We start from the raw sequence: 19,545 nt of genomic DNA on the forward strand, positions 1-19,545 counted from the left end.
CTTTGGAAGAGACTATCTTCCTGTAGAAGGACCTGGATAGGCTGGAAGAGTGGGCTGACAAGAACCTTGTGAAGTTCCACAAGGGCAGGTGTAAGGTCCTGGGAGAGCAAAGTCCAGGAGTGCAGCACAGGCTGGGATCTCCCTGTCTGGGAAAGGGACCTGGGCGCCCTGAGGGACAACAGCTCAAGGATGAACATTGTGCTGCTGCAGCAAAGGAAACCAACAGGATGCTGCTTAGGGATATCAGCAGCAGAGAGAAATAAATCATTGTCCCACTCTATTCAGTGATTGTCAGGCCTCATCTGGAACACTGTGTTCAGATTTGGTCCCTGCTCTGCAGAAAAGGATGTGGACAGGCTGGAGAGGATCCAGAGAGGGGCACAGAAAAGGTGAAAGGACCAGGCAGCCTGCCATGTGAGGAAAGGCTGAGAGAACTGGGTTTGTTCAGTCTTGAGAAAAGAAAATTCAGGGGAGACCTTACCACTGTATTCCAACGTTTAAAGTGTGGATATAGAGAAAATGGAGACTTCATATGATTCCTTTTGGAAAAAAAGGGGGAAAATGACTTGTAATGGGTACAAGTTACTCCTGGGAAGATTCCAATTAGATATAAGAAGAAAATTTTTCACAGTGAGAACAATCAAGCATTCGAATAATCTCTCCAGTGTAGTGATGGATTCCCCAGTATTGGACACTTTCAAGATTCACCTGTGCAGGGTACTGGGCTATTTGTCTAGACTGTGCTTTTTCCAGGAAAGGTTGGATCAGGTAGTTCTTGTCCCTTCTAATCTGGTATTCTGTGATCTTGTAATTCAGTTCAGTGAATTGTAATCTGTAACACACTTGCTCATGGAATGCTCTTGTGCACCAGGTGTTTCTATATGTGTTTTATAGATGGGGCAGTCAGAGGGATTGAAATAGCTCTGTGAATTCAGCAACTAAATATCAAGGTTCTGTGGTTTTATACAATGGGAATTTAAATGCCTAGAGAACAGCTGTATAAAGAGCAACACTGCATTTGTGAGTCTTGGTTTAAACCACCTGTTTGTAATGATATGATGAGTCTGTGATAGGTTTCCCAGGCTGTTGGAGTCCACTTATCTTCCTTGATTCTGTCTGTCTGTGCTGGCTGTTCAGTGGTGTTGTGATGAATTGTCTAATGTGCAGTGGGACCTTTGCCACTGTAATCATAGTAAACTTCTTCTATATCTGTGTAATGTGTATCTCTTGCTATGAACAAAAAGGTGTAAGCTATTTCTTGTAAACTGCTTTTTTAATTGTTGCTCTGAGTTTAACAAACTTTGAATTGATAATATTTGGCTTTTAATAAATACTAAGTTTTTCACTGTATAATGGCTCCAATAATGATGAAAAAATATTTCCTAATTCTGAATAGTTATGAAAAGTGCAACTCAAGATGAACTCCCTTCTTAGTTTCTTTTTTGTAGTTCAGGTTTAAAATTCATACATCTCTCTTTAGAATTCTCTTGTGACTTTTGTGTTACCTGTAGATAAAAGAACTCAAGTAATAAAAACTTTCACAAAGGAAGCTTTGAGCTGGCAAAACGATTGCAGATGCCTTCTTTGTGTGTAACTTACTGTCTCTAGACAGTCCTGCTAGCAGCAGCAGATTTTGTTCTTTTGCAGCACTATTGATAAATCAGTGCTGCAAAAGATTTGGGAGTGAGAAGTTCATTTGTTTGGACACCCTGTTTGTAATGAGGAAAGAAAGGTCTTACCCTGCATAAAGAATGGCTCATTGTGTTTGGTCATATCCCTACTTGTACAAAAGAGAAGAAACCAGTAGTATAAGAAATTTCCAGATAGTGAGTATGAAAAGTGTTTGAATGCTGGGAGAAAGAAATTATTGAAGTAAGGTTGATGATAATTTATTTTCTTGAGAGAATCTTAAATGGCTTTTCTGTATTATGTAAATTCAGTGAATTGGAAGTTGAGATCTATAGTGAGTTCTTACAGTAGGAAATATAAGGGAGACAATAACTCAGGGAGATAATGGAACACCTTGATGAAGAGTGATAGACAAATGGCAGTAATATGGGTATACATATAGGTGAATAATTCATTGATTCATTGTTTTAATCCCATATCTCAAAGGATAATTGATGAATAGCCTGAAGTTCCTTATTAGCACTGACATCAAGACTGCATTTTGACAGAAATGTAGCCTCTTGTGCTAGCATATATTGTGATTAAATCTACCCAGAAGTATCTATTAGTTGACTTCATGCAACTTACTGTGAAGGCCAGGTCAAATGATTAATTTGTCTGGAATAACCTGAGCTATTATAATTTTTAAAATTTCAGTTATTTTTTAATGAATTGTGAAATAATTTGATTGCACTGGGCATTTAAAGGGAAATTTTTGAAGCGTATTGGAAAATGATGAACATGAGTGGTTTGTATGTCTCCACTGAAGAGCAGGGAGGTGACAAACCAGAGTGCAAGCAGTTCAGTGGCTATGGTAGGCCAAAAGTGCCACCAAATTCAAATATGTATGAAATAGGATCAAGACAGTATTCCAATAAATAAAAGAAATTAAAAGGTATGGGTTATATAAATACAAATATGTGTGATATGTACATACATATCAGGCAACATAGCTACTTTCTAATTTAAAGATCATAAATACATCTTTGTGTAATATTGTTTGCCTGTGGTTGAAGTAGGTCATAAGTGATTGAGCCATGATTTGGACTGTCATTGAGTAGGTGTTTAATTTGCTGTGGGGTTTGTTGTGTGTGGTGTTTGTTTGTTTGTTGGGGTTTTGTTTTTGTTTTGTTTTTGTTTTGCATTACTAACTGGAAGCATGAAAAATGTTTCAAAAATAAATGCAAGGCTTTTTCACAATGGGTTTCTTGTGTATCATTGTTTTTTGTGGAGTATCTCAAATTAATCCCCGGAAATAGTCATTAGTGTTTCTCACATGCGGGAGAGAAATCTACACAAAAATAGAAGTTGCCATCATCTATTCCTGTGTCAGGCTTCATCATTGAGCAAAGAAAATGGAGCTACCCACAGGTTTTCTCCTGACTGAGAGCAGGAAACAGCTGATTTAGGTCTCTGTGTGTGTTTCTGCAGGACCATATGACAAATACTGTGACAGTGGTGACGTTGATGCATCATGTGAATGTTATATACATCGGCATGCATTGATTAAAGGATGCAGAAGATAGGACATTGTAGCAGTGCTTTAACTGAGCTGGGGGATGGGGATTGGACAGAAATTAAGCAAATCATCTGAAGGGATATGTCTTTCCAGGTTAGAGGAACGTTAAACATTGGAGAAAATCACGTGTTTCATTTATGCTGTTTTAAGCAAATTGTATTTTTCAGAAATGGTTTTATTTGTTTCAGAAGTGTTTTATTGCAGCCATTATGCTGTTTGAGATGTGTGTCTGATTGCAAGATGGTGTAAATAGCTCAGCAAGGTATAGGGCTGCACTGTTGGTGCAGGTCTGACCAGCTGTGTGACTTGCAGTTGATTCAGTACCCTGCTGAAAACAAAGAAATGTTTGATTCCCTCCTATAGGCCAAGCAAGAAATAGGGTGGGAAATATAAATACCATCATCCCCTCTGATAAAATATCTCTGTAGGGCATTTTGTTTTGGGAAATGTTTAAAAGAAAATGCAGCTGTGTTAGGTTGTTAGCACAAACTCCTGGCTTTCCCTTGGTCTTGGAATCATTAAAATACTTGGTTTTTGTAGCTAAATCTGATTCCTGTGGCCTTTTGTTTTGCATGCTGCTTGCAGGGAGCTGGGTTGTTTATTAATCTGCTGGCTGCCCTGTGTACTGATTCTGGCTGCACAGCCACCTTCTCAGCAAATCATATCCTGTATGTTCCCCAGCTGCTGCCATCCTTAACGCATGCAGAAAATGTCTCCTGGCTGGCTGAACACAAATTCCAGCTGGCATCACCTCGTGGCTGAGCAAACCTGGCCTCTCTCTGCTGGCAGTGTTGCAGCCACACCGGTTCTCTGCCTCGGTTTTTGTGTCTCGAGGCAAAGATGTGGGGCTGCAGCAGAGATTGGAGGGCTGAGGCAGCTGGGAAGGCACTCCTTCCCCAGAGAACATGGGCATGGGGCACAAGGGGGTGTGTAGCTGGAGCAGGGTGGTGAGTGGGTGAATGGAAATAACAGCTCCCTCTTATCTTCATCCAAGATGATACATGCCAAGTGCCGAGTTAACAGCAGTGATGGGTTTAATGATTGACCTTGCTATTGTTTTGTCATCGAAAACTTGTTCTGTTAAACTTCCTGTGAGTTCTTGTATAAAGCTAACTGGTCCAGTGAAATAGAATTATTACAAAGTACTTTGTATTTAGCAGTTCTAGTTTCCTGTTTCTAAACCATTGTGACTATTAAACATGTTCTTTAAAATAGCACTTGCAGTAGTCCCATTATTGTCAGTGTTCTGTAATGACATTTTTATTTCCTTAAAAATACTCTCAGAAGTTGTGTTGCTGCCACACACCTAATATGAGACTGTTAATGATAGTTAATTTTGCAAACCAGTTCTGGTGTTTGCAGAAAAGCTACTTATGTATCACATAGAAGAAAGAGCAAGCATAAAATTACTTGCATGCTGTGATGCTGAAACATCCTAAAGCTAGGCAAATATTATGTAGAAAAATGAGTGAACAGATGAAAATTCACAGCACCAGCATGTCAGCTATTTGTTTTCTGAGTTATGAGTATTCATTTTTGTCAGATCATCTCAAGATTCTACTTCCTTCATCAGGGTTTTGTAAAGGCAGATTCCAGCATCGTGGAGTTCTGCCTTTACAGATTTTGTGTTGTGAAGCTGTTAGGATTTGTGTTTTTAAGTGCTCTACACTATTGTCAACTTTTTGAAATGCAAAGGTCAGACTTGGTGCTCTTATCTGCGTTGTTTACTGTTATACTTTCAAGTGATTGCAGAAATAGGGGTTGATATGACCCAATATGAGTCATATCAAGTTCTCTCCGGTGAGAGAGAACTTAGGTGACCCCTCATGTCTTATCTCAATTTAATATTTAATTTTGGACATAGTCAACTTCAGCTCTCAGCTTTGAGTTTTCTAGGGGAGCAAATATTTTTTATTCCCACTTTCTTAGTTCTGTGTTCCTTTTGGAGTCTTACAGGAAGAATGAATCACACAATATGTGTCTTCCATTCCAGGGAAGATATGAAAGCACCCTCCTCCTGCCTGTCTTCTGTTTTAGATGATGTTTCTCTCGTTTATTAGAGTCTGAAGCTGGTCTCCTTGTCCTTGAGATGTACCAGAATTGAAAGGAGCAGGGGGAGAGCAAGAGAATGTAACATTAGGGAGCATGTGGAAGAGATGAAGCGTTCTTGCATGTGTTTTTGACAAGAATATCTGTGTTGCATTTGTCATGTATTAATGTTGCATTTGGAATATGGCCTGTAGCTATAACTGGAATGATCATTTAATTTAGCTTGGTAAAGATTTACTTTACCAAGCCATTATGTTGCCATTATGTAGCAAAACATCAAAATACATTAGTCAAGTGATAATGTCAGCAGCGAATCTGCAGTAAACAAACAGTCAAACCACCACAAATGGTTCTGGGACAGTTGAGCCAATGAATCCTCGTGTACCCAGCCTTGTGTGTCTGTGTGCAGGACACCGAGGGGCCTGGCTGGTGTTTTCCCTGTGGCTGTGTGTCCTGGTTTAGGGCAAATTTGGGAGAAAACCTCCAAAGGGGGCCCCTCCAGAAAGCAAACCCACACAGTGCCTCCCCCCAACCGGTTCAGGAAGGATTTCTTGGAGAGAAGTGGAAGGAACCTGTTTATTTAACAGGCACAGCACCCCCCAGCACACAAAATGAGCAATACTGGATGACACCATTCTTTCACCCTCCGAAAAAAGATGACAAATTCAGAAAGTCCCTCTCGGGGAGTGGTCGCTCTGTTCTCAGTCCCTCCGGCACTGGGGCAGCTGCTGCAGCCACAGGGTGCAAACTCTCGGTGTTCCCAGGTCCCAGCCCGGAGCATGTTCGGGTAGGGCCAAGAAAGGGAAAGGAAGAAGAGTCCAGGGAAAAATTCGGACTGCTTAGCTAAATTAACTAGTGAGCAGAAGCAAAAAGCAAGAGCAAAGCAGAAGCAAGAGCAAAGCAAAAAAGCCAAGTCAAAAAGCAGCACTATGTACTGCCCCTTCTGTGTGTTGTGCCAGCCGTGGGGGAGCGGCTGATAACAAAACCAAAACAAAACTTCGCTCTTCACAGCCATTCTTGAAGGCACAGAACATGATATCCAGCATAAACAGAACACATGAATGGGGACACAAACATCATAACGTCATCTTAGGACACTGGGGCTGCAGGCTGGGTGCTGCCGGGACAGGCAGGCCAGGCCAGGCCGGGCTGCTGGAGGCCAGTGCAGCCCTCCTGCCGTGGGTTGGGTCAGGCTGCTGTTGGATCTAAGTGTTGGAGAACTCTGTCCACTTGTTAAATTTGCTTTAAAATGGTTGTCAGACCCAAAAATCTTCATCTGAGGGTTGGAAATGGGTGGAATGTGATAGTCAAATTGCTTATGACCAAAGCACGATGGTATGAATGCTTCATTCTCTGGAAATGGGCTCATAACCTGGTTTTGTCTTTTTGTTTGCTGTTTATTTAAATGCATTTTGGATCTCCACTTGAAGTAATCAGGAGGGACAGATTAGTGTGTGAATCAGAAGCTTCTGAGTGGGCAGGAGGATTATTATTGCTTGTATTTTAGAGGCTCACACACTCTGAGGCTGTTATTGTTTACATCATAAACCTGCTCTGTTTCCTAAGAAGTAGCAATTTTGTATGTCAGTAACACATACATAAAAAAATTATAAATAGGCAACTCTTTTCAGTGTAAAAAAAGCAGATTGAGCAGACTAGCTTACCTTGAGGCTCTCAGATAGTCAAAACTAAGCTAATTCTAATCAGTATTTCTGTTGGCTTGTGCTGGATGATTGCAGAATTAGATGTTTAGCTTTGACACTTTGGACTTTTTTTGATGTACATTTTTCCTTTTGAAGTTTTATAAGCAAATATTGTATGTTCTAACTGCACAGAGTTGAATTTCTCTGTGTGAACAGTGCAAACAGATTATGATCATCAGAATTAAAAAATAATATAGCTGGATTTTAATAAGAATTTAGTTCTGACCCTAGAGGCAAGAATTTAATTTTTTTAGTTTTTTTTTCTATATTTGGCATAATCTGTGGAAAAACAAACAAGCAAACCCATGCAGCAGCTTTCAGCACAGGGCTTGGGAAAACTCAGAGGCTATTCTGTCACCTTTTCTAAAAATCAATGCAGTATAATGTTATGTGGTGTCTAGGTCTGCCTTTTGAAATGGAATAATTACACATTTAAAGGGGAAAAAAAAGTACTTTTTCCTAACATAGTGGAATAAGTAGATCTTGACTGGACATGAAGCCTTTATTTCAAGGCTAAATCTGTAGTATGTGCCAACTAGCTGGTAAAAAAGCACCCTGTGTTGATTGGTTTATTTAACTTTCTTCCAGCAAAATAGCATATTGTGCTGTTGTCCTTCTACTGCATGAGAAGAGCCTAAAATAACAGAAGCTGTTATGACATCTCTCAAAGCCTGCCTTTGTCAAGGTCGCAGTTCTATTTTTGCTGCATTTTGTGCAAACAGGCATAGGTACAGTTGAATGTACATTTTATAACTAAGATGCTGAGTCCCCCAAAAGTGTAAAATGAAAATGCAACTCCCACACTTTGTTATACAAAAACATAACATACATTGGCTGATTGTTACCCTGGATCTGTGTGCTGCTCAGCTTGCTCATCAGCAGAGACAAAGCTCTAGAATTAACCTGTGGGTGTTCTTTCTTGACTCGCAACCCAAAATTTCTGAGGAACACAGGTAAAAGATGGAGGTTCTGCCTTTAAACCACATATGTAATCTTTGTGTTCTAAAATATGTGGGGGCTTTATATAAGTTGGCTCTGCTGGCTCACTCAGTTCTACAAAATTTGTGTATGGTTGTGCTAAAGATGTTGAGTCAAGTGTATTTGGAGCAACAGAGTGTGGCAAAGATGAGCTTTGGAGCCAGAAGTTGATAGAGGTGTACTATGCTGAGTGTTGTTAAACATGTGGATAATGTGTTTGAATCTGGGTCTATGCTGATGGTTTGAGTGTGGGAGAACACTGGGAAGCAACTTCTGTGCTTGTTCTGCTCATCTGCATTCCTGGGCATCTGTGTTTGAGCTCCTGCTGTGGGGAGCACTCATTTCTGGATCCTGGGCTAGATGGAGACTTTGTCTGAGCCTTTATGTCTTCCTGTTACACAGGATGTGCTGGGCAGGATGCCTGCTGTATGTCCTGCTTTTGACTGGGACAATGCTATTTTCTTCCTAGTAGCTGGTGCATTGCTGTGCTTGGGATTTGGTATGAGAATGGTGTTGATAACACACTGACTTTTTGGTTGTGGCTAGGTAATGCTTGCTATAAGTCAGATCCATGTCAGTTTCCCATGCTCTGCCAGTGAGGAAGTGCACAAGAAGCTGTGAGGAAGCATGGCCAGGACAGCTGACCTGAGCTGGCCAAAGGGATATTCCATACCATAGAGTGACATGGTCACTGTATAAACTGGGGGGACTTACCTGGAAGGGGACTGATCTGCTCCTCAGTAAGCAGGTGATGAGTAATTGTACTGTGCATCTCTTTTCTCTTGGGTTCTATTATTTGTTGTTCTTCTCCTTGTAATTTCAATTATTATCAGTATTAGTATATTTATTATTATGATATCTAGTTGCACTTGATAAACGTGCTTATCTCAGCCCATGAGGTTCATCTTTTCTTTCTACTCCTCCCTTTCCCCATGGGTGGTGGGTGTATGGTGGACGCAGTGAGGGAGTGGCTGCCAGCTGGAGTTAAACCATGATGCTGTGTCATGTGGAATGAAATTGTAAGGTAACACTGGCTAAAAATGCTTTGCCTGTAGGAAAAAAATAATCAACTGTTCAAACAAAATCCAACCACTTTACACTGAAGTGAACAATGCTGTTGTTGGGTTGGCTGTGCTAAACTTGTGAGGTCAATAAAAAAGAGGGGTACAGGGAGGAGATTGAAGTTTTCTGCATTAGCAGAAATGGTCTTTCAGGTCATTCTATGTAATGTTAGCAGTAGGAAGTGTAATAGGAAATGCATATCAAATTCCATCAGGATGTTTGAAGACTGGAAGAAAGTTCGTGTAATGGGAACGAATCAAACCCTTTATATCTCTGTGTGTGTATACATACATATATATATATATGTATATATATATACACGCACATAGATAGAAGCATGCCTTTTTGGTTTTATATGTATACGTGCAGGTAAAAATTCCTGATATGTATGTTGCTTAATGTTAGTTGTCAAAACATGACTAGACAAAAAATAGTGATTAGGACAATGTATTTTATTTGCTAATAAGAGATTAATTTGCCTTTTAAAAAAATTGAAATAAATGGATGTTCTCTTTATGAACACCTTCTGTAAAGAAGTACATGGAGAGGTTGCTTACTTAGAATTTTCTATATATTGTAATATTTATTTGTATAGTTAAAGTACTTCATTTATGATATACTGGAATATACTTCTAAAAAACATTGAGTAGTTTACTTGATACATTTCTTTTTAAAGGAAAGATAAAATTTTATGGGTAAAACATATTGCATACTGTTTTTAGTGTTCTAAGATGTTAAAAATTGTAAAGAATTGAAATATTATATTAAATACCTGTACAAGAAAAGCCCGTCTATATAATAGGCTATGCAGTATTGTTTACTTAATTTCTTTCTTTTTTTAAAACTTTTAATTAGGAGTTAAGCATATCACTGTGTTCTGGTTTCTGGTACGTGCTACAGTGTCTTCCAGATGTGTCTGAATTTGGTGCATCTGTCGATAGATAAAGTAAGGTTTTATTGACAAAGATCCTGGGAATTAGTCACATTTTAAAATGAATGTTTTTATGTCTTTCTGTTACATAATACAGGTATTATGTTCATTGCAGGTCAGTTTGTTTAAAAGTTACTTGTAATAATAACAGTGTTGTGACTTGCTTGTAGCTGTTCATGTTCAGTCTGAAATACTTTCATCTTTCTGCTCACAAGAACATTATACAGGGAGAAACAAGTATAGAGTAACATTGACTTTTAAGACCAATTGCTTTTCTGCTGGTGGAGAAAGTTGGGTAAATTGCATTTGTGTGAAGCTTGTAATTAGCTTTATAGCTGGGTAAAACTTGATGTGGTTGAGCTCTGCAAAACTTCACTCAATTTTCTGATCTAAGGGTTGGTGAATGAATTATTGAAGAGAGTAAGAAACATGTGGTAAGAGTATTCTAGAAAGTTCTCAAAACATTTTCAGATCTTATCTGATTTTCTTTAACTAAAGATGGATTTGCATGAGAGTTAGGATGATCAGCAAGTTGCACTACAAACCTGCAGAAGAAACAACAGGAATGATGCAAGCTGTCATAAAGCTTTTAAGTTTCTTTAGGGGAGAACATATTGCTGCACTTTGCCTGGTGAAATGACATTTCTCATGAGCAAGGGATGTGATGTGGCATGACTAATGTGCAGAGATGCAGGTGGAAGTTGAAAAGCATTGTATGGGTTGCAAGTTCCTGTGTTTTACTCATCAATTTAAAATTTTCAGTCTTCCATTCTGTGTGTAACTTGGAACTGTGGCTGACATAACTGGAAGATAATTAAGACTCATAGTTGTGTTTACTGAGTGCAACAGCAGCAAACTTCACTGCTCTGTCAGAAGACAGCTTTTGTTTTAGACTGAAATATGGAATAAAATCAAGAAGTTTAAGGTGTTTTGTTTTTCTTTCTTCCATTTCTGTACTTCTTCAGTGTGGGTATTAACTGAATGTTGTGAGAAACCCCTACCATGTTGGTCATGATGACTATTGTTTATTTCATGGAACTGTGGATTACTTTGAATTGAATTTTAAATGACATCTAGTCCACCCTGCAAGGAACATCTTCAACTAGATCAGGTTGTTCAGAGCTCTATTCAACCTGAATGTTTCCAGGGATGGGGCATCTGTCACCTCTCTGGGCAACCTGTGCCAGTGTATTCCTACTATGAGCACTTTTGTACCAGTTAGTCTCCCAGAATAATACTGTTTTGAATAATACTGGATTATGAGTATTAATGAAAACAGAAAATAAACTATTGCTAAAACAGACCCTCTATTTTTTTTTCACCAAAATACATGTAATTTAATGGTATATAAGGTAATCTGTAATTTCAAAGTTGGATGCTTTAAAATATTCAATGGTTTATATATAGCGTGTTTTTCAGTTAAAGGTTAAACTACAAGTGTCAGATTGAAGAATAGTTTCTAAGACCTTAGATTTCTTAATAAATTCTTGAAAAATATTTATTTGGAAAAGAAAGTCATGTTCCAAAGTAGTCTTGCAGTGTCCCTCACTAGTTCACCTAAATCCAGTCCTGGCTGTGATTTTCAGCTTGTTGAATGAATATTTTCATTCTAACTGAATTTTGGATGTATTGTACAGCCTGCTGCAGGGATTGCACATCAGTCTTGTGCATGAAGTAAAGACTGTGGAGTTCATACATTAAAGTCCTAAAGGATTAGTTAAGTTTCTGCTGGCATTCACTGTCCTTTTGGACTTCAAAGAACATCTGGCAGATTTTGTGAGGTGTGTTGGCAGATCAGTTCTCACTAGTGTGGTCGAGAAAACGGTGTGTAAAACTAATTTAGTCATACATAGAACACTTTCACAGTTCATCTAGTTATAACATTGTAACACTTTTATAGTTCCTATATGTGTTTTTTCTTACATTTGCTCAGGATCAGCTTAATAGAAGACAAAAGGTGTCCTGTTCCTTTTTCACTCTACTGTGTTTTAATATGTGTATTTGAAAATTACTTGACTTTTCCAGTTCCTTTGAAAACAGCAGCAATACGATTTGTGGTACTGAATTTTGAATGCATAGCAGTACATGCAATGGAAATTATTTGATGTATCATTTTCCAAACTCTATGCTCATAGAGACAAAAATTAGCTCTGAACTACAAAACAAAAAACAAAAAAACCAACCTTAACAGATTAATTTTCTCTTTATAGGACTTGCAGTTCTTACAGTGGTGCTTACAATTGTAAATTCTAGGCTTTATGGGTGTGATTAAGTATTTTGGCTACTGACAATAGAATTTCTATGGTTGAACTGCACACTTTCAAATAAAAAAATATGTGCTTGCATAGAATAAACATTGCAAAAAACCTCAGGCAGAATAAAGTGTAATTACAGATTCCTATTATGTAATATTTTCTAGAAATAATTGGAGATTGAACTCTATTGAAATGGTACTTTATTCAGTGGAGAAATGTTTATGATTTTTAATTGAAATTTTTCCCTCATTTTCTTTCCAGGTATTGCTTTGTTTTCGCTTTAGGATACCTCACTGTGTGCCAAATTACTAGGGTCTATATCTTTGATTATGGACAGTATTCTGCTGATTTTTCTGGGTAAGGAGAAAAATAATCTTCCTATCTTTTCTTCCTAAGTGATACTGTATCTCTTGTTGTTGGGGATTTTTTATTTGTTACTCTCCCCTCCTCCCCCCCAGTTAATTGTGTCAACCTTTAAAACTTTGGGAGCATGTATGTGCATATTGGCAGACATGCAAATATATAAATAACTATGCTCTAATCACACAAACAGAATTTTTGTGAACAATTGTTCTTAGAACCACCAATGTGTTATCTATTGCCTCTTGTTCCTGGCTGAATGGCATAAAGGATTTGGTGGCTATGGGAGTTTTTTCTTACTGATTTTTCCATTAAAGTGTCTGCTTCCATCCTTGACAGCATGATGAACCTTGAATTATGTCTGGTGTACTTACTTGCCTGGCACAGTCTGATACCAGTTTTTGAGGAAAATCTGAACATTTTATGGAATTTAGCTTTTAGCTTCTTTCTTTTTTTCATTTTATGTTAGATGTTCCAGAAGGAGAAAGCTAAGTAGACAGGCACCTGGATGTTGAGGTAGTCACAGAGAAACAGAAAGTTTTGTCTGTTTGCCCTCATATTATATCATGAACTTATACCTATATTTGACTTGAACTGTATAGGAGCAAAACAGAATTAAATGGGCAAAATAAAAATAAACCATATTGGTAATTCTTCTTTCTACTGCAGATGCAGAGAAGTGAAGTACAACATTTCTTAAAAACAAGTTTGCTGCTGTGATAGTGCTTTTGTTGATTTAAAGGAGAGTGTATATTCTGGAGGACAAAAAAAAAGAGATGAGGAATACTTGCTAGTCTGCTTAAAATAATGCATTATATACTTTCCAGGGATACTGTGAATGGCAGTGGTCTCTGTAGTTTAGCATAACCTGTGATAGAATTGTACTTGTTAGCCTTGTTACTTCTCAGTCTTTATTGGTAACAGGCATGTAGTTGACAAAATTAACTTGTAGGCTGAAGCAAAAAGCTCTTATGGTTGAGTTCATCTTTTCTGTCATCTTTATCTTCTTACCTTCTACAACATCTTCCTACATTTGTCTTACATCCAAGTGTCTGCCTTCAAGCCAGATACCCAAGTTCCAGTTGTAGTCAGCAGAGATGTGATTGATGTGGACAGTAGAGGCTGGAGGGCATTGCAGCTGACCCAGCACTAAGTGTCTACCTGAGTGTGAACTGGGTCACTTGTCAGATGCCCCTGACTCTGGACCACATCTCCACTGGCTGTAATAAGAGCTTGCAGCACAGTCATATGCATAAAGACACAAGATTTACTGATGCTGAACTTAATTTCACCATTACTAGTGAAACTGTAATCCAGATGCTGTCCCTTCCAGTTCACTGTAGGGCCCCTGCAGTGATCAAAGTTCTGAGCTGACTGTGGAAACGGTGTAATTGCACTTTGTTGTTCTCATTCTCAAAACAGTTAGTAGAGCTTGAGCACACCATTGCTCAGATGGGCCTGTACTGCTTTCAGATGTGGCTCTGACGGCTTGGTGGTAGCTTAGAGATTTCTCTTAGGTCTGAACATGTCCAAAGATTCCCACATCCTATCCCTGGAGAAGTTCAAGGCCAAGTTGGATGGAGCAACCTGATCTAATTGAAGGTGTCTGCTCAGGGCAGAGATGATGGAGGTAGATGATTTTCAAGATCCCTTCCAACGCAAACTATTCCATGATTTATGAGCTCTGTGCTCTGGACAGAACTTTTCTGAAGCCTGGATCCAACTGTCTGATTGTGTGTTTGAGATGACAGATTGAAACCACCCTTTCATGCACCAGTTTGGGAGCTTGATGTATGCATATCACATTACATCTCTGGCATACACTGCCTGTGCTCCCTTGACATGAGACAGAGATTACTTCCAAAACAGGCAGAGAAATAAAACTTTCTCTGGTTCTGGGAGAAGAGAGTAAGCTCAAAAAAACCCTAAAGTTGCCTAACTAGCTGCTGAGCTCCAGTATGAGCAAGTTCTTCTTTCTAAAGATGTTGGCATGGATTTGTATATGGTTGGCCCCAAAAGAACTTTAATGTGTGTTTACCTAGATATTTCTCCTAGCATGCAGGGCTTGTCTGAGGTTCCCAAGCTGAGAAAATCTGCTCAAAATTTGAAGGAAGGTCTCAGTGCACTGACAGTGGAGAAAGCTGGGGACACCTCATGCTGGAGATGCAATTGCTTGTGCAGAGCTGTGTGGTCCTGGCTGCAGTACTAACAGATCCCAGCTGCCTCCTTTGCCTTTCTGCCAGCACCTAAAAGGGATTGTTAAAATCCTGCTTCACAGCCTCACTGTGCCAAGAATGACTCTTCCTCTTTTAGTCTCTAGATTTTTGCTCCTCAGCCAAATATTTGATGGTACTGGAATAACCACTTCAGGAGAGAAAAAAAAATAGAATACCAGGGTCTGCTATGATAACAATGACAGATTTATCAGCTGGAATTAATGTAAGGGCTGACTGAGCTCCTCCTGGACTCCATCCTTCCACCAGGCAGGACTCATGCTGTCACATGTCTGCTTACAGAAGGAAAGCCCATTATGGTTAGAGTCAGTTGGGGATTTCTGCCAGCACCAGGCAGGCCTACAGATTAAATGCTAGAAAAAGGTATGAGGGATTTATCAGACTATCTGTTCCTGTTTAGCCTTCTTCCTTTATGACTCTTGTGTGTCACTCTAGTCTTGGTATCAGGATTTTGGGGCACTGGTAGTACTGTAGAATTTTTTTTCCCCTGAGTGCATGTTGAGGACTGGAAATAATTGTGTACTTTGAAACCATTTTAACCATTACCTGAAAAGAAAATCAATTTGATGGACTGAACCATATGGCAAAATACTGTCTTGTTAATGAAGGAGGACTTGATGGCTTTTGGATTTTCTGTGCCAACTTAATATGTTACGAAGATGCCAAGTGCACTCAAGACGACGTGAACAAAACTAAATGCCCATTGTACAGCATTGCTTTTTTATTGTGAGGGTTTTTTCTTTGCTGTTGTTATTTTTCTTTCTTTGTTTGTTTGTTTGGTGGTTGTTGTTGGTTTTGTTGTTTGGTTTTTTTTTTCTCCAGCTCAGATGCTTCTAGGTAAATTCAACCCCTGATGTGTTTTTTGAGATCTGATTTAAACATTAAATTTCTAAATTGTAGTAGTTTACTTTGTGCATTCCCCATTGCTTCCCTACCCCAGGGAGGGCGTTCATAATGTTGAGATTCGCATCTCGCAAAAGCTCTTAGATACTATGAAAATAGTATAATTTCTTAGTACAAAACTGACTTGGATAGCCATGGCAGAATATTTCTTGGACATTTAAGATTCACTCAAGTCTACCAAATTCAGAACAAAGTGAACTCTGTTTGAGCCAGCATAATTATGCTGGATTTTTGTTTTGCCAGGTATATTTACTTGGAGCAAATAATAATTCTCGATGGAAAAATCAAAGATAGGATCAGGTGTTAGTAGAAACCATGGAAGTGGTCTGCATAGCTAAATAACTTATTTTAATATTCAACTTTGCTATAATTTTCTTGTCCTTTACTTACTGCTGCCGTGTCTTGCAATGAATATAATTGCTCTGTCCTTTCTTCTTTGCTCTTCTCCCTGTAAAAAAAATAAACTGTTAGTAAAAAATACATGTGAAACACTTCAACTGTATTTGTAGAACCTAATGCAGCAATAAAAGACAGGTGTTATCAAATAATGCATTTAAGGCTTAAATTCTTCTCATTGCATTGAAAACTGCAATGGTTTGAGTGAAAAAACTAAACACTTTGTGCTTGCATTGAAGATGTTCCAGCTTAGAGTAGTTAACCTGGAGTCCTAATATAAATCCCCTGGTATTTATAAGTGAAAGAAAATCTTGAATTTGTCTCTAAATTGTTCTTTCTTCCCTTTTTTTGTGACAGTCCAATGATGATAATTACACAGAAGATCACTAGTTTGGCATTTGAGATTCATGATGGTAAGATTTCTTTACTGTGTTTAATTTTCTGTACAAAATAAATTTTACCAAAGTTCATCATGAGTCAGTGAATTACTTTGGACCAGTTTTGTGTTTCAAGGCAATATAAATTTCTGTGTCTCAGTTGTTTCATTGATGCTTATTAATGACAGTACTGAGAAATGTTGCTTGGACTCTACAGAAGATCTAAAAATGCTGACACTGTGCAGAAGATATGACTTATCAGACCAGTGACACTTCTGGAGTCGATGTCTAAAGAGCAATGATATTGTTTTGGGCTCAGGTATTGACTGTGAGATTTAACTAAAGAACTTCCAGATTCAGAGACCTCTGTCACTGACAGATGGATAGAAAAAGCACATGTAATTTCACTTGTTGAGCACCTTTTGTTTTAAAATGCTAATTCTTGAGCACTTCCCTAGTTTGTGCCATATATGCTGATTTTTATAAAACCTTTGTGCATTTCATTTTGTTTAGTATCATAATTACACTCATAGCTAACAGATTGCTGTGAACAGGGAGATTATCTAATTATGTTTATGTCTTTCCTCCTGTCAGATGTATCCGTCAGGTAAGTGGGCCCTGTGACAATGAATCCTAATGTTGGCTTTCATGGGCAGAATAGCTAGGTTTTCAGTTACCTCGAAATTCAAAGGAGTAATTTTCATTATAAAGTTTGAAAATGTCATCTCATAAATCTGTCCAATTAGCTTGAATCACTTGGAGCTACAGATGTCAGTTGAAGCTTTGGGAGTGTAGCTCCAGACACCTGGATCAAGACACCTGCTGTTCTGATATTGCTTATTAACACTATGCATGAAGTTTAATGTGTTTCTGTCTCATATGCATCCTGGCTTTAGTGCTCTTGGCGTTTAATGTTTTTTCCATTGTTAAGTGGCACTGTCTAGAGAAGCCTGTGGGCAAAAACTTTCAGGAACATGAAAAGTTGGGAAAAGACATTTTAAAAATATTTTTGTATGAATGAAAATAAATAATGCTGGGCTTATCTAGTTGGTCAAAGACATTGATGTTTACCTTCCAGAGAAAATATATTCAGAAGTAGTAATTTTGCAATCTAATCAACTGAAGAACAGAGTACACAGGTTAGTGGAAACAGGTTATTATAAGGAAGTAATAGTTCTGGTATCAAGCATGAATGCTTCCTCTTACTATTATTTTGCTAGGGGAAAGAGCTATTCTGAATTTGCTGACATCATGCACAAATAGTGGAGTGGTGGTATGGAACAAGCATGTGAGTGTTCCTGGCAATCTTGAGACAAATGTTTCATTTAGTCAGCTCTATTCTTAACTTTCATCATGAACTAGACTAGATTTTTTCCTACTTAAATTAATTCAGATAATTTGTATTTTCTTCTGGGTTTCTTTATACACTGAATTTTTAGTGTAAGTCTTGACATTTTGTTCCTTACTGACCTTTAAATTCTTTGTCAGCCCTTGAGTAGTAACTAACAGTATATTGGAAAAATTTCTCTGGTTGTGTCTGCAGTTTAGCAGATTCCTTGAGTTGGATGGTCACAGTTGCAGTTGTAAACATGACTTTCAAAGTTGATGTGACCAATGTCAGCTCAGAAGCAGCTGATAGTCTGGTGTCATGAGATGATAAGAAAAGATGTGCAGGGGAGACTAAGATTGCATTAAAGCAACATTTTTTAATCTTACACAGCCTAAAAGGGATCCTTCATGAAAAATTAATGAAAACAAGCCTTGCTGTCAGTGGGCTTTTGTTCACTCTACAATGGTACATGTTTCCACTGGAAATTACTTAGAGATATAGGGACAGGAGAGGAGATAATGTTGCAAATAATTCTAAGTGATTAATGGTGCTCTGAGCTTCTAGTCACATCAGCTTGGCTATATTAAACACCAATTACTTTATTTTCTTCCCTCATTTTTTACCACTACATCCAATGAGTGTCATGAAAATAAACAACTGGAAAAAAATGTTGCTGTGTTGGGAGTTCCTGGTAAACTTCAAGATTCCAGTGGTAGCTGGATTGGTATTTGGTGAGGGCCAGTCTTCTGGACTTGATCTTTCCATGGCAGCCAGTTTGTTGTCTTCAGCTGGTTTCATTTGAAGGTCCTGCAGTGAACTGAGTGTAGCCACAAAGGCCACTCACTCTTGCTGCATATTCAAGTGTCTGTCTAGCTAAGTGGATATGCTTGATTCCAAGCTGAAAACTAGTATGGAATCCCATACACTAATAACAGCTACCCCTATAACTGTTAGACCCTTGTGCTCTTACCATGAGGGATTTTTTAAGCAGGGAAATTAAATGCAAGTTGCATATGATTTGGACTTGATGATCCTTGGGGGTCCCTTCCAATTCAACCTATTCTCTGATACTGTACTTTAAGCTTGCTGTACAATACAAACATTCCAGAAGTTTGCATGGATCACAAACTTACACCTGAAGAGAACTGGAGTATGCCTTTCATGTATTCTGATCTGCATTTTGAACTTCAGTCTTTGGTAGTTCTTACCTTGCAGTTCCTTGTTACTCAAATGAGCAATGCCAAAAATGAGTAGTCAGTGTGTTAACATTTGCTTTGTATTTTTTGCTGATTACCCCTGGCATCTCACATGTATATTCTAAAGGGAGAAATGTTTTTATGTAATTTGGAGACTGCTCATGTCCATATTAATTCTTTATGTGAAGATTTAGTTTTGTTTAAGCAACACTTCAGGCGAATAACAGAGTTAAGGGAGAAAAAGGAATTTTATTTTTATTAGAACAAAAAATTTGCAGCTGTTCAACAAAAAACATTGCTTTCTAATACTTCTGTTAATTATATCAGTGAAACTGTCATGGTGTAGTGCTGTTTTGGGGTTTTTATTTGGTAACTTGTTGCTTTCTTATTATGGTTAGGATTTCCTTTTAATGCTCTGTCTCCATCTACCTCTTGATTTTTATTTACTTTTTTAATGTGCTCTCTGTTGTGATAGTGACAGCATAGTGATTATTGTTTCAGTATCAGTTACCAAATTATTTTTTATCATATGTATCCTTAGTGGTTAAAGGAATTATATTGTATTTTTACCCTTCTAAGTTTTC

The 19,545-nt window shown here is 38.2% G+C and overlaps 1 protein-coding gene across 2 annotated transcripts in view; it reads left to right on the top strand.

Moving 5' to 3' along the window:
• The window catches only part of MBOAT2 (membrane bound O-acyltransferase domain containing 2), a 93,235-nt gene that overhangs the window by 45,326 nt on the left and 28,364 nt on the right, over window positions 1-19,545 (top strand). For both annotated transcript variants that reach the window (XM_031056423.1, XM_031056422.1), the window contains 2 exons: window positions 12,427-12,522; window positions 16,416-16,471. In XM_031056423.1, coding sequence (XP_030912283.1) covers window positions 12,427-12,522; window positions 16,416-16,471 — 152 coding nt within the window. The remainder of the gene's footprint in view (window positions 1-12,426; window positions 12,523-16,415; window positions 16,472-19,545) is intronic.

The sequence above is a fragment of the Geospiza fortis genome, unplaced genomic scaffold (genome assembly GCF_000277835.1).
Source record: "Geospiza fortis unplaced genomic scaffold, GeoFor_1.0 scaffold81, whole genome shotgun sequence".
Lineage (NCBI taxonomy): Eukaryota > Metazoa > Chordata > Aves > Passeriformes > Thraupidae > Geospiza > Geospiza fortis.